General features: G+C 36.3%; 1 protein-coding gene across 8 annotated transcripts in view; it reads right to left on the bottom strand.

The window, feature by feature from the left end:
* The window catches only part of ERBIN (erbb2 interacting protein), a 109,754-nt gene that overhangs the window by 20,953 nt on the left and 73,143 nt on the right, over positions 1-15,658 (bottom strand). For 7 of the 8 annotated variants that reach the window (XM_060143027.1, XM_060143026.1, XM_060143029.1 and 4 more), the window contains 6 exons: positions 14,952-15,021; positions 9,878-9,977; positions 6,507-6,628; positions 5,328-5,499; positions 4,316-4,503; positions 120-234 (listed from right to left, as the gene is read on the bottom strand). In XM_060143027.1, coding sequence (XP_059999010.1) covers positions 120-234; positions 4,316-4,503; positions 5,328-5,499; positions 6,507-6,628; positions 9,878-9,977; positions 14,952-15,021 — 767 coding nt within the window. The remainder of the gene's footprint in view (positions 1-119; positions 235-4,315; positions 4,504-5,327; positions 5,500-6,506; positions 6,629-9,877; positions 9,978-14,951; positions 15,022-15,658) is intronic. The other variant, XM_060143028.1, reaches the window with a different exon arrangement.

Raw genomic sequence — 15,658 nt, 5'->3', positions numbered from 1 at the left:
AAAATTGTTTCTAAGAAGTGTTTTAAATAACATAATGACATTTAGTGAAATTTATTTGAAAAAATGTATAAACTTATTCAGCCCATTTCTATTCTTAGTGCTTTCCTTTAACACCTAACCTTTTTTGTTATTACTAAGTGCTACCACTTTGGGCTGGTTAATAGAGGTTTCAATTAATGGTGGTCGCATCTCTGCCATTTTCATCTCTTCATCAGAAGAAAGTTCTTCAGATTCCTAATTTAAAGAAAAAAGAGAGAAAATATTTACAAAAATCAATTTTGGTTTCTTTAAATATTAAGTCATAAGAACTTCAGAGAAACGAATACTTAGAACAGGTAAAAAAAACCTTTGTAAGGTAATAGTGAATAAAACTAGTATATGACTTAAATTTTTCAAGACATGGCTGTAAACCTATGGAAATTATTAACAGTACACCAAAGTGCCTAAGGTATAATTTTCTGTGCAGTCCTTAATCCAACTGTATTAATGATTGGTATGTACCTGGTAATATGTCAAGTGCCAGAGAAACAAAAATGAGTAAATAAAACACAATCCCTGCCATCGAAAAACTCAAGTTTAGTGAAGGTACTCTAATAAAAAGTCTATTCCTAACCCTCAAATTTATTCCCTCAAGTATCACTGGGTTCCAATGGTAGACTGTCCCAGACTATCTACCATTGAGTGCTGTTAGCACACAAAAAAGACGTTGTCATCAACAAATATTAATAGAAAAATTTTAACACTGTATATAGTGTATATAAAATCAGATCTACTACAGGTTAAATTATTCCTAGTTAATATGATAAAAATAAATAAAAGCTCTTAAAAGGGTGTTCTATTAAAAATACTAAGATTTCTAGGTGCTTTAAGAGTGCCATAATAAGACATGGACTGGAGTCAGAAAACTGTTTCAGTAAGAAGGCCAGAGAGTAAATATTTTACACTTTGAAAGCCATACAGTCTCTTGTTTCAACCAACCAATTCTGCTGCTGTGGCACAAGAGTAGCCACAGGCAATATGTAAACAAACTACCATGGCTGTGTGCCAGTAAAACTACATTTTATCTAATTTTTCACATTTCACGAAATACTTTCTCTTTTGAATTTTATTCAACCATTCAATAATGTAAAAGCTGTTCTTAGCTTGCAAGCCACACAAAAAGAGGCAGTGGGCTGGATTTGGGCCATAGGCCATAGTTTGCCAACCCTGTTCCAAACTGCACTACAACAGATTTAGACTGCTAAGTAGATTAGGGAGAGAATGTAAATTGGATTTAGTCTTGAAGGGTGAGTTAAGAAGGAAATGACATTCTGAGTAGGGGAAAGCATGGAAGTAAGAAAAGGTATGCCAAGTCAGCTCCATGCAGCTGGAACTTAAGATAAGTGGCAGGAGACAGAAAAGGCAGACTGGAACGGATAGTAAAAGGTTATGCTCTGAGTATGAACTCAATTAAGTATGTATTGGTCATTACTGAAAGTTGACAAGCCAGGAACTCACAAGATCAGATTCTTTTAAAATAGTAACTCTGGTATTAAAGATGTATGAAAAGAAAAAGAGACTGGCAGAAAGGAAACTAGCTATACTGATAGTCCTGAAGAAAAAAAGACTACATCTGTCCTGCAATGGCAGTGATGGATAGTAAAGAAAAAAAGAATTTGACAGAAATTTTGCAATTAACAGGACTTGATTGATAGAATGAATGCGAAGAATGAGATAAAAGGACAAGGAGGTCTGTCTCAATCTTTGACATCTGCAGCATTCAAACTGCTGACCAGGCCTTCTCCTTCATGAAATTATATTACACCTGGGCTTCTGGGAACTGTAGTCTCCTAAATCTCCTCCCACCTTTCTGTTTCCTTTGCTCATCTCAATTAATCTTCCTGCAGTTAGCTCATATTCTTTCCTTTCTTACTCTTTCTCCCTGGATATTGCATTTTCTCCAATGATTATGTTTAATGTAGATAATTCTGCTAATAAGTCTTCAGTGGCTCCCTGAAGACTACAGTGTAGATCATCAAGTCCAAACTTCTTAGCAGAGGTATTAAGGGCTTCAGAATCAGGATCCAACCTACCTTACTAATTTTATTCATATACTATAACCCCTGACATATTCAGTCAGATGGAACATGTTCTTTTCTACATTTTCTAAATACCATGCTTTTGCTCTCATTATTCCTTCCATTTCATTCAATTCTCCTATTTCTGCTAATTGAAACACTTCAAAATACAGGTTAAATGCTTCCTTCACTTAAAGCATCCACGGTTCTTCGTAGCCAGAAAATATCTCCTTTCTAAATTTCTGTAGCACTTAATATCTCCAGCAGTGTATGAAGGGAATATAAAATGGTGTAATCACTTTTGGAAAACTGTCTGGCAGGTAAACATAAAGTTACCATACAATCTAGCAATTCTACTCTGAGGTATATACCCAAGAGAAAAGAAAATATATATCCACACAAAAACTTGTATACAAAGATTCAAAGAAGGCTTATTCATTATAGCCAAAACGTGGAAATAACCCAAATGTTCATAATGGATGATTACAATGAAATATTATTCAGATATTAAAAAATGCATGAAGTACTGATTCATGCTACAACATGAATAGTCTTGACATTATGTTAAGTGAAAGAAACAGTTACAAAGACCACATATCAGATGATTACAGTTATATGAAACGCCAAGGACAGCCAAATCTAGAGATGCAGATAAAGTATATTACTAGTTGTCTAAAACTTGGGGGGATGGAGAAGTTATAGGGAGACAACTAAGAAGTACCGGCTTTCTCTTGGGGTAATGACAATGTTCTAAAAGTGACTGTGGTGAGGGCTGCACAACTTTTAGTAAACTGAAAAACCACTGAACTGCACCCTTTATTTAAATGAGTGAATTGTATAATATATGAGTCATATCTCAATAAAGCTGTTTTTTTAAAAAAAAGTTACAGTTTTTATTGATCCACGGGAAGAATCTCTTTAAAAAAAGTCTCAGGGGCTTCCCTGGTGGCACAGTGGTTGAGAGTCTGCCTGCCGATGCAGGGGACACGGGTTCGTGCCCCGGTCCGGGAAGATCCCACATGCCGCGGAGCGGCTGGGCCCGTGAGCCATGGCCGCTGAGCCTGTGCATCCGGAGCCTGTGCTCCGCAACGGGAGAGGCCACAACAGTGAGAGGCCCGCATACCGCAAAAAAAAAAAAAAAAAAGTCTCAGATATTCAAGAAAAAAATTACTTCATAAGCAATGATACATGCCTAAAGAAGTCAAATAATTGAAGTACACCTACAGCAACTTTTCATTTTTTTTAACATCTTTTTTGGAGTATAATTAACAATGGTGTGTTAGTTTCTGCTGTATAACAAAGTGAATCAGTTATACATATACATATGTCCCCATATTTCTTCCCTCTTGCATCTCCCTTCCTCGCACCCTCCCTATCCCACCCCTCTACGTGGTCACAAAGCAGTGAGCTGATCTCCCTGTGCTATGCGGCTACTTCCCACTAGCTATCTATTTTATGTTTGGTAGTGTATATATGTCCATGCCACTCTCTCACTTTGTCACAGCTTACCCTTCCCCCTCCCCGTGTCCTCAAGTCCATTCTCTATGTCTGTGTCTTTATTCCTGTCCTGCCCCTAGCTTCTTCAGAAGCAATTTTTGTTTTTTTTAGATTCCATATATATGTGTTAGCATACGATATTTGTTTTTCTCTTTCTGACTTACTTCACTCTGTATGACAGACTCTAGGTCCATCCACCTCACTACAAATAACTCAATTTTGTTTCTTTTTATGGCTGAGTAATATTCCATTGTATATATGTAACCTTTTCATTTTTAAGTTACAGAAATAAAAGCAATTGCCGTTATGAATTTTACAGAATTAGAACAACACTGCCACAATCTGATTTACATAGTAGGGACTTCCCTGGTGGTCCAGTGGGTTAGACTCCGCACTCCCAATGCAGGAGGCCCAGGTTCAATCCTTCCTCAGGGAACTAGATCCCACCTGCATGCCGCAACTAAGAAGGAGTCCGCATGCCAAAACTAAAGATCTTGCATGCCACAACTAAGACCTGGCACAACCAAAATAAATAAATATTTTTTAAAAAGACATAATTTACATAGTAAAAATTTTATATCCACTGTACTCCAATTTTTAAAGTGATAAATTAATGGTATAGAAAATATTATGAGATTTCTCAATGGCAAATGCATTAGCATATTTTCTGCTACCAGTATCAGGTTTCTCCTATCTTTAGTTAGCAACAATATTAAATTCTTACCATTTATCACTACTCCAGAATAATCATAAAGCCATACCTCAAAAACATCATCATGATTAACAATATGCTTCAAGTTCTCAGAGGCTTTCATATTTGCAGTCACTGGCGGATTCCCAGGACTGACCTCAGCTTCAGGTTCACTGGTCTTCGGTATAGAGTTTCCTATCATATACTTTTCTCTTTCATCAGCTTTGCTTCTTACTGGAGTAATACTTTCTGAAGTCTAAGTAAAAGAAAAGATAAAGAATTCACATTCTTTATATCTATTCTTGTATTAAAGTTCAGATGAAATTTTAACAGTAATTTAGTATCTTCCTATTCTGGATAAACTGAAGAAACTTTAAACATGGAAATCTGTAGGACTCACAGATAAAATGCTCATTTGGGGAACAGGTGGTCCCAAAGGTCCACGAGCCACATTAAACTTTACAATTTAGCTGAGGCTACATTTCATCCTAGAAGTTGCAACGCTGGTATTTATGAGTGAGTCACTTAGCTCAGCATGCTCAAAATCAGGATGGCTAGATATTTTCCTGCTCATTGTGGAATATATAGTAACTCTAGTGACTTCTGTTTCTGTGATACAATGGCAGGGGGGAGGGGGGGTGTCAATTAAAGAACACACAATTTAGGGATTAGTGTAGGTTTCAGGAACATCCCGAGGAAATGCCAATGGTCTGTCATAGCAATTACATTTAAAATTAAAACTGGGTAGAGTGAATCAATATTACCAGGGGAAAAAGTATTTCTATAAGAATGAATTTTCTGACATTTGTTATCTTATTCTTTGTTCAGGCAATGATTTTTCAAAGGCTACGCTGACACTCCCCTGCCCATATGGACAGTCTGTAACCACACTGAAGTGGTAATAATAGCAATTAGGGAGTTTGCTCACTATTAAAGCTTTTAGTTCAGATATTTGAGAACACTGCCCTAAGTTTGGAAGTACATTTTCTTGTAAACAAAAAGGATCATTATATCATTTATCATTTAAAAATTTTAAAGAACCTGAAACAGGTTTTGGTCAATGCTTTTGAATTTTCTAATCTTTACACCCACATCATTATTTATAACTTGCTGATCTTCATGTGGTTTCAAATCTTTTCCAGAGTCTTCATTAGTCTCTTCATCTTTTAATCTATGTACAATGGTTTGAACAGTTTTAACCATATTCTTAAGCTCATCTGGGTATGGTGTTGGATATCTCTTTAAATTTCCCTCCTAGAGAAATAAAATAAGCACAATTTAAAATACAGATAAATATTTCTTTTTTTAAACATTTTTATTGGAGTATAGTTGATTTACAATGTTGTGTTAGTTTCAGGTGTACAGCAAAGTGAATCAGTTATACATACACATATACCCACTCTTTTTTAGATTCCTCTTTTCCCATATAGGCCATTACAGAGTACTGACTAGAGTTTCCTGTGCTATACAGTAAGTCCTTATTAGTTATCTACAGATAAATATTTCTAATGTCAATCTCAAAATTTAATCTATAATACATCTTAATTACATTGCTCATAGGGGTAACTGTGAAGACAGATGATAGGCCTTTGAAAGCATTTTAGACTCAATAAAAGTATGGTTTTATCGATAATCGAAAACTTCAGTTACAGATTTCAATGTTTTAAAAGCTTTTTTTTTAGTAGACTTAAATATATTCCATTTGGAGATATATGGTGTGGATATTGCCAACACCACCTCTTGGCTTTGAAACAGATATACGTTTTCCAGCTAGATGTTTATGCAAACATACATAAAATTCCTAGATTATTATGACTTATGTGCTGGGAACCACACACTTCTAAGGTTAATCTAATTATCATTTTCTGGGATTCAGTTAGTTTTATTATATAAGGGGAAAAAATTACATCCATAAGTAACTAGGAAATGTGTATTTGCTACTTCTATCACTGCAACACAGTCTAACAAAGAAACAAAATGTTCATATCAAAGAGTTCTTTATCCCTATAATATATATAAATCACTAAAGAAAGGAAAGGGGGAAATAATAACCTGTTTTTCTCTTATATTTATACACACTATGAAATTTGGCTTTTAATTGCATAATTTTATATTGTTCTCGAATACTTTCACATGATAAATGTATTGGATTAATAAAATTTCAAGTGCCTTGAGGGTAAAATAGCACAGATTAGCTATATAGTACCCAATAAATATCAGCAGACCTGTTCAAAATTTGAAGGAAAAAAGAATAGACTCACTCTAGGAGGTGCTTCCCTTTCATCTTTGTCTTCATCACATTCAAATGCCACTTGAGCCCGCTGTTTTCTCTGTTCCTCCCACAATGAAGGATTAAAACTTTCATTATCTGATATGAACATAACTAGAGAAAAACAAACAAAACCCCACTGTATTTTACTATAATTATGAAAAACTATTACTTGCTCATAATTTTCTTTATGAGGTATGTTCATTAAGATAAATCAAGACCAGTCAATGTCAGCAGCTATAAATGCTACACTAACTAGGCTGTGTTTCCAACATTTCTTCACAATATCAATGACATATCTTTTCTTCCTTAAAGCTGATTTGTCTTGTTTTATTACCAGAAGGATTCCTGAAGAGAATATAACAATTAAGACACTATAGATATGTGATTGTGTGCAGTTCCCTACAAAAAGTAACATGGTAATATATAAATTATTTCATCCAGGTTCTGGCATTCAGAAACCTTCCTAATTCCAACATTGTTCATTATGTACTGGGGGAGGGGTGTTAAGTCAGAAAGAGGGAAATATTTTGGTAAAAAATGACTACCCCGATGGCATGTAAGTACATCTTTGCATGAAACATTATATATAGCTTTACTACGTAAATAAAGTAATTACAAGATATTCTCTATCAAAACTAAGGAAAATTGAAAATTTAACAAACTCAATACTTACATATCTTGCTATCTGATATTAATATTAAAGATGTGACAACTGTCACATCTTTTTGCTTATTAGGCAACTAAAAAAAGCTTAAAAATTAATCCACCTATTATATATCACCTTATAGAAGTTTGTGTAGTACAAAATAAAACCACAACTTATTTTCTGCCCATTAGAAGAAAACAACAAAAGGGATTAAAAGCACCTAAAATTAGTTAATATAAAAACTGAAATTCCTGGAATACCCAAATATGGTCAGTTTGATTATTTATGCAAAACTAGCCATAATTATCATTTATTTTTAGCCCTTATTTTGGGCTTCTTAACCTTCTTTAATCTCATATCCAAAGTAAGAATGCCATGAAACCAAATACTAACAACAGGAATAAAGCTTTGAGATGCACCTTTTTCTTTGTTTTCATTACTTGACTCAAAACTTTAATTGCTTTGTGTTGTTGCTTAATATTAAATGAATTAGAGTGTTTGCTCTTGTTTGTCCAACGTGGTTCAAACTCCTGGGAAACCCTATTGACATACTTTTTGTGGTATACTTGGAAAGGCAAGCAAAGTCAACAGTTTCCAACAAAGTCTATTTCCAGGATCGAGAAGATTCCTCCTCCCACCTCAGGCTTTTTTGTTACCAGAAGGATTCCTGAAGAGAATCTAACAATTAAAACACTATAGATATGTGATTTTGTGCAGTTCCCTCAGTTCCCTACAAAAAGTAACATGGTAATATATAAATTATTTCATTCAAGGTTTGGCATTCGGAAATAATCTTCCAAATACCAATACTGTTCATTATGTACTGGGGGTGGGGATGGGGGTCAAGACTCCACCAGCCTAGCCCAGAAATCTCTAAGAGTTTTAGATTACATCAAAGCAATTTTACACCAGAATTTTTTCAGAACCCCAAAGGAAACTTTTACCATGCCTCTCACTCCTGTCAACTTCTGGTCACCTAACACTTTCTACCCTTTAGTGTAAATCTCACATCTTTTGCGATTCAGGGCATCAGGTAGTAACATCACTTTTTCTGCATTTCAGATGCCACTAGATCTGATCACACTGGCATATTCATTGAGGACTCTAGTATTTGCCTAAAGTGTTTCTCTTTACCTACGACCTGCCAAAATCCTGAATGATGAAAATGTGCGATGAACCCACCTCAACCCTATAATTTCAAAATTCCTCGATGCCCTCAATTCCAATGTCCATCTGCATTTCACCCATGTGATTCACAATCACGGAAATACTCAAGACCTTAGCTTCTGTAATACTTTTCCACCTCCCTGACCACTACACTTGTCCTTCTAAATCATTCACTTCCTTATTATTGCTGGTAAACATCAAGTTCCTTAACCTCATTTCTTTTTCTTCCTGTAAAAGCACTCTAGGTTTTATTTCCTTCTCTATTCACCTTAGATTTCATGATATATTATTTGCACCATTCTCACCTTTCTTGCCCCCTTTTCATACCTATGCAATAAGTCTGTAACGTGGTACTTCAATCACCTACCTTCTTTGCCCTGGAATTTAACCAGAGAAAAATGACATAACCTTGTTGCTTAGAACCACTGCAAATTTATGGTATTCCCTCTTCCTTGCTCCATCTTCAATGCTGCTCAGGAATTCTATTTATTCTAAGTCAGTCTGCTCTGCCACTCCAAATCACTACCACTTCCCTCAAATGCCCTTCCCCCAGTCTTTAGAGGCAATTTTCTCTTTGACTTCACTGAGAAAATAAATGCAATGAAAACTCTCAGACTGATATTGCTCCCCGATACCTTGTTTCCCTCAGTTATAAATTTATTGTTAGGTGGATCCATACTTCGCCTTTTTCCTGTTTAAGACTGATTCTTCTAACTAGGCTCAAGATACCATGCCTTTCTTTCAAATTTATTCATCATTATCCCCTTCTTACATCATAAGCTTCTTGAAAGCAAGGATTTAAGATCTTAAATACTCAGATCTGAGACTTCCCTGGCAGTCCAGTGGTTAAGACTCCACGCTCTCAATGCAGGGGGCGCAGGTTTGATCCCTGGTCGGGGAGCTAAGATCCCACATGCCATGTGGCACGGCCAAGAACAACAACAAAGACCAAAAACTTAGATCTAACACAATGCCTAGCACATAGGTGGTAATAAAAATGGAATGAACTAAATGTGAAGCATCTACTCTCGAAGTATTAAAAAATTCCGCCTCAAGGACATTGTTTTCTGACTCATCTATTTCTTAGAGACACTGTGATAAAGGAAAAAGCTTTTCTTGCAGTTGAAAGGAAATTCACCTGCCTGACCATACCAAATGTAGTTTCTGATTCAGTATTATAAGTATACTACTTACAGTGCTCTCCTTATAATACCCATAGTGAAATACTTTAAAAAACACATGAACTCTAAAAGGACTCAGAATATTATAAACTTATACTTTCCTGTTGAAGCCTCTCCCACACTAAAATGCATCTAACAAAATCAAAGGAGTCATTTAAGGAAACATATGGTATACACATACTTCTAAATTCAACTATCTATAATGCTGAGATATTGCCTCTTTTTCCCATTTTCAGAGAACTTCATTAACCAATTCTCCAAATTTTCTTCAAATTAGTAAAAGTCTTTGAGACTTAAAATTCACTTTACACCTTTGCTGTAATTTGTATTTATTTTTTAAAAGAAAAGAGATTCTTAAATTCCTACCATCCTCAGTCCTTGGCTGCTGAGGGAACATGTAGTTAGTAAGCACCATTTTCTGGGTCTCTGAATCAGTCTCTTTTTGAAGAGGTATCAGGGGTTTGGACTAGGGAAAGAAAATAAATGTTTAGTTTTCAATAATCCTAAAGCAAATACATATCCAGCAATACCTCTGAATAAGTACTCACCATTTTTTCTATAAAGTATCAATGTGTAGGTTACCCCCAAAAATGTTTTTTACATAATAAAACGTTAAGATTTGAAACAATATACAAATCTAAAAAATAAAATTTAGCTTTTAATACAAAGCAAACTCATACTGTATTGCAATTATCACTGATCACCAATACAGTTTTAAAAGTTCTCATATATTAAGTACATCCAGAGTCCAATAATTACTTATCATAGTGATTTTAATAACGCCAAAAACTAAGCCTTTCCATTTTATATTATTTTGCCCCTTCTAGTATTCCCCTTTGGGAAGATGCTTTTGTAGAAATGATTTAGAAGGTTTAGTCTAGTTATCTGCAGGTTTATTTTAGCTGAAAACAGAGTACTTAAACACTAAGTTGTAACCTCTTTTCTGCCCTGTGTCTCCTTTCTCCATTAAAGATACAAGTTACTAAGTGGCAGAACTAGAAAACCCAATTATTTTGGACCTCATTTTTCCTTACGACTCTTTTCCTAACTGGTTATTGTTTTCAATTTACTTCTTAATATAACTCATACTTTTTTGCCAGCCTACTGACCTAACATCCTACCAATCCAAGCCTCGGCTAACTCCAGACAAGCAGGACCTACCAAATCCTCCCCTCACCTGCCAACCTATCAATTAATTCTTTGGACTTACTCTTGTGAAAACCGTGCAGCTAGTTAATGCCATCCTATAATCTTACTCCCATTCAAACATTTTCTCTGTGCCCCTATCCTTCTTCTACAGTAGAGATACTGCCCTGCATCTCAAACATCTTCACTGAAAACTTTCCTTGACCTCCTCAGATAATGAAAATGGTAGATCTACTCCTTTCCCAAGGACAGCACTTCCCTGAAGCCTTCTCAGATACAGGTTGCTTCTTCTCCCACACCTCATTAAACTCTAGTTCAGGTGGTAGAGTTAGTGTTTACAAATGCTATGAGATCATTACTCCTCTCTCAATTATAAACACCTCTTCTTTTGAGGGAGATCAAACCCTGCCCCAACCATTCTAGCTCCTTTCCTAATATCCACTGACCTCCTGATAGTATCCAACTATTTCTGACTCTTTTATGCCAAATCTTTCCACAGTAATGGGTAATTCCACAGATATAAAATGTAGATGACATAGCCATACTTTTAGCCCAGTGATTTCTCAGTAGATGAAGAGTGGGTTGGAACGAGGAAAGAAGTCTACTTAGATAGACACAATAATCTGGGAGGGAGTTCCCTGGTGGCCTAGTGGTTAGGATGCCGGGCTTTCACTGCCATGGCCTGGGTTCAATCTCTAGTCGGGGAACTGAGATCCTGCAAGTCACGCGGCATAGCCAAAAAAAAAAAAGAAAAAAAAAAGAACATCACTAAATATAACTACACAGGTAAATATAAAAGTTAAAAAAAACAAAAATTATCTGGGAAGGGGAATTCCCTGGCAGTCCAGTGGTTAGGGCTCCAGGTTCGATCCCTGGAACCTGGATCCAGGGATAGTTGGGGAACTATGATCCTGCATGCCATGCGGCACGGCCAAAATAAATAAATAAATTTTTAAAAAATTAAATAAATAAATAAATAAATTAATTAAAAAAAGAATGGTAAATTCTATGTTTTTTTAAAAAAAAAAAAAAAAGAATGGGGCTTCCCTGGTGGCGCAGTGGTTGAGAGTCCGCCTGCTGATGCAGGGGACGCGGGTTTGTGCCCCGGTCTGGGAAGAACCCACATGCCGCCGAGCGGCTGGGCCCGTGAGCCATGGCCGCAGAGCCTGCGCGTCCGGAGCCTGTGCTCCGCAACGGGAGAGGCCACAACAGTGAGAGGCCCGCGTACTGCAAAAAAAAAAAGAACTGCTAAGAGTTTGGAAACTGCGACATTCTAAGAGTTTTACCGTGTAGATTATTAGCCCTCCCTCTCACAAACTTCATACCCAGGATCCCTTCAAGAACGTTAAGAATCCCTGCCAGAGCTTTTGATTCCATCAGCTTCCATTCCAGTTATCCATCACTCTCTAATATCCTTAATCTCATTCTCCATAGAGCCTCCTTCCAACAACCTATAAACATGCTCTTATCTTGTGTCTAGCTACCAATTTCTGTTCCACTCCTGTTCTTTCTTATCCAATCTTCTTAAAAGACTAATCAACATTCATATGTCTCCATTCTCTCATTTATTTATTCCTTAAACTACTTCAATCTGGTATTTGACATATACTTCTAAAACTGCATTAGCTATAGTCAAGATAAGTTGGCAAGATAGGTATAACTTGCCAAAATATAATGGATATTTTTCAGACTTCATTTGAATGAACCTCTCATTGGCATTTATCCTGTTGCAACTCCTTCCTTTAGGTCAGTTGCTTCACCCTTAACGTAAAAACACCATCATATAGTTTTCCTTGTAAAGAGCAGCCATAGAGGTATGGCCACTCTTTCTAAGCCTATTAACCCGCCTGCCACTTAAATGTTAGTATTCCTCAGGATTAATCCATCCCTAACATATAAAAATATAATCTGACAATAACCCCTTTTGACAAAATAATAAAAAGCTATGAAACCACTTTCAAGAAAAAGTGATTAAGATGATGGACTGAACACACATCTCATGCTACAAGTCTTTTAAATACATTTTACAAATGAAAGGAATATATCTATAATAGTACTGGGGAAAAATCATGCCTTCAGGAGCAATTTTGAGAACCCCTGGAGGTTAAAAATTTAAAAAGTGGAAAAACCAAGAGCACAGAAACCACAGCCTAAAACAAGGCGATGGGTGTGGGTGCGGGTGGGGATGGGGGTGGTCCAAGGCCACCTGAACTGTTCTATGCGTGCCTACCTGGATACACCAAAGGTACTTCAAACTCAATAAACCTAACCAGAACTTCACATCTTCCCATAAACAGATTTCTTTCTCTTGTGGTTCTCTATCTTGGTTATGGTAACAATATCCACCTAGTCACTCAAGCCACATCTCTGAGGCTCATCTTTGCTTTTACTTTCTTCTCACATACATGCATTCCTCACATGTTCCACTGATGTGACCTTTTAAGTTATGCCCTAAATAGACAGTATTTTCCTGGGCCCTGTTATCATTACTCTACTTCAGCCAACACTTTCTGTTGCCTTGAGTATGGCAATGCCCTCCAATAGGTCTTCTCTGGCCTTCCCACTTGGCACCACCTCCTGCTAAATCCATCTTTCATAATGCAGCCTGCAAAGCCTTTCTAATGTATCAGTCTGATCATGCCACTTGCCTGCTCATATGTTACACAGCTTTCTTATCTCCTGTAGTAGGGTTGACATGTAATCCCAGGACCACTTCTCTTAAACTGATAACATATATGAATAATTGACCATGACAATAATGACCAAACATCCAGGTTTCCTGGGACATTCCCATTTTACACCTGCTATTCTGACACTTATCAAAGAGGCCCCTTTCACTAACAAGTATCCTAAAATAGACAATAAATTAGTTACCCTAATCACAACAATTTTCCACTGAGCCTGAATATAACCTTAGAATCCATTAAAAAAATCATAATTTATCAAAGTTGACATGCAAGATTAAAAAAATCTATTTGCCATCCTTGAAATATAATGTGAGTTCCTTTGTATGGCATATGTGATCCTCCATGACCTGATCTGTGTCCACCTCTGTGGCCTCACATCCCACTCTTCCATCTCACAAGTTATGCTCTAGTTATAAAACCACTTGTAGAGGTACTGAATATACTACACTGCTTCACTAATAAGTGCTTAGGCTCATGATATTCCTTCTAACCAGAACACTCTTCCCCTTTCTTTAATCCTATTACTCTTTTTTTTTTTGAAAGGAGCTGTAAGTTATTTTATTTTTTAAATAAATTTATTTATTTATTTTTGGCTGCGTTGGGTCTTCGTTGCTGCACGTGGGCTTTCTCTAGCTGTGATGAGCGGGGACTACTCTTCGTTGCGGTGTGCAGGCTTCTCATTGCGGTGGCTTCTCTTTGTTGCAGAGCACGGGCTCTAGGCATGTGGGCTCAGTAGTTGTGGCTCACGGGCTCTAGAGCGCATGGGCTTAGTTGCTCAGTAGTTGTGGTGCACGGGCTTAGTTGCTCCACAGCATGTGGGATCTTCCTGGATCAGGGCTCAAACCCGTGTCCCCCTGCATTGGCAGGCAGATTCTTAACCTCAGCGCCATGAGGGAAGTCCCAGCATGGCTCACTCTTAATTTCATTTGAGAATCTGCTTTACTGTTCCCTTCTTCAGACAGATACTTCCTAAATCACTCTATCTAAAATAGGATGTTTACTCCAACCCTGCTATCAGGGTTCCAATAGCAGGGTTGTTCCAATGCCTATCAAACTTTATTTTTCTCTGTAGTTCTGAAACATTATTATGTAGTTACTTATTTGTCTCTGTCTCCCATGAGGATGTAAACTCAATGAGAATGTAAGAAGATTCTATTTGCTTCATCAGTATAACTCCAGCTCCCAGAGCTGTAAGCTTTCAATAAATTTGTCAAAGGGAAGTCCAAGGAACAAGTCTAAATTCCTTAGAAATACTTCTTCAAGGTTTGTCAAAGTGCTTGATTAGAAGCATAACAATCAAATTTATACAGATATAAGCCACAGAGAGTCTCTATAAAAATGTTAAAAAGTTAGGGAGAATTCTGTCCTAATCTATCTTTTTACAGATACAGAAGTTAGATAAGCCCCAAAGGACTTACCGTTCATGAATCTACACATATTTCACAAAAAATTATCTGTATCTAAGTATTTTCCAGTATTTTCCTTATACATGTGTCTTTACATGTGTACCAGATTAGAACTGCTGTTAAATAATCCTAAGTAAATTAGAATGCATAATCATATAGAATAACTGGAATTCTATCAATTTACAAAATCAGAATGTCTACCTGATTATCTGAGAGCCACATAGCAGTCAATTGCTGTAGCTTTGTAAAGCTAAAGGGCAAATTTTTTAATCTGTGGGAAAAAATACAAACAAAAATTAAACTTTAAAAATGAGAAATGTTAAAATGAGAGCTAGATCTAATGGTCTTCTAAACAATGTTATATTATTGCATATGAAAATAGGAGAAAAACATTTAATTCAGAAGAAAACCCAGTATAGGTCTTTGAACAGGATATGAGACAAAATACTATTCAGTTTTATAAGAATTAATTTTAAAAATATAATTCTTCAATTGAATCAATTTTACTGGGGGAAGAAATGGATAATCTAATAACCTCAAAAAAAATTATCTGCCAAGAAAAACTAGCAACTATCCCTACCTTACTGCAAAGGCAAGGACAAATTAAACAATATCTCATAAAATTGCTTTGGATGTTTTACTTGCCTTTACAGAGAACAAACTGTTACAGGAACCACTCTGAGTAAGAGCTTGTTATAAATACTGCACTCTTTTTATTTCATTGTGACCCAGCACTTTCATACTCAAGAAGACTATTTTAACACTATAATGAGTAAAAACAAAGTAATAGCAATACTCAGTAGAATGCTAAATTGGAACAGCACCCTACTTAAACCTTCTGTCTTATGCCTATCTATTCTATGCCTAACTTTCAAGGAACCTAGGGCATCTAGGTCTCTAGAAACCTA

Source organism: Lagenorhynchus albirostris, chromosome 3 (genome assembly GCF_949774975.1).
Source record: "Lagenorhynchus albirostris chromosome 3, mLagAlb1.1, whole genome shotgun sequence".
Classification (NCBI taxonomy): Eukaryota; Metazoa; Chordata; class Mammalia; order Artiodactyla; family Delphinidae; genus Lagenorhynchus; species Lagenorhynchus albirostris.
The sequence above is the reverse complement of the archived record's forward strand: the minus strand, read 5'-3'. Positions and strand labels throughout refer to the sequence as shown.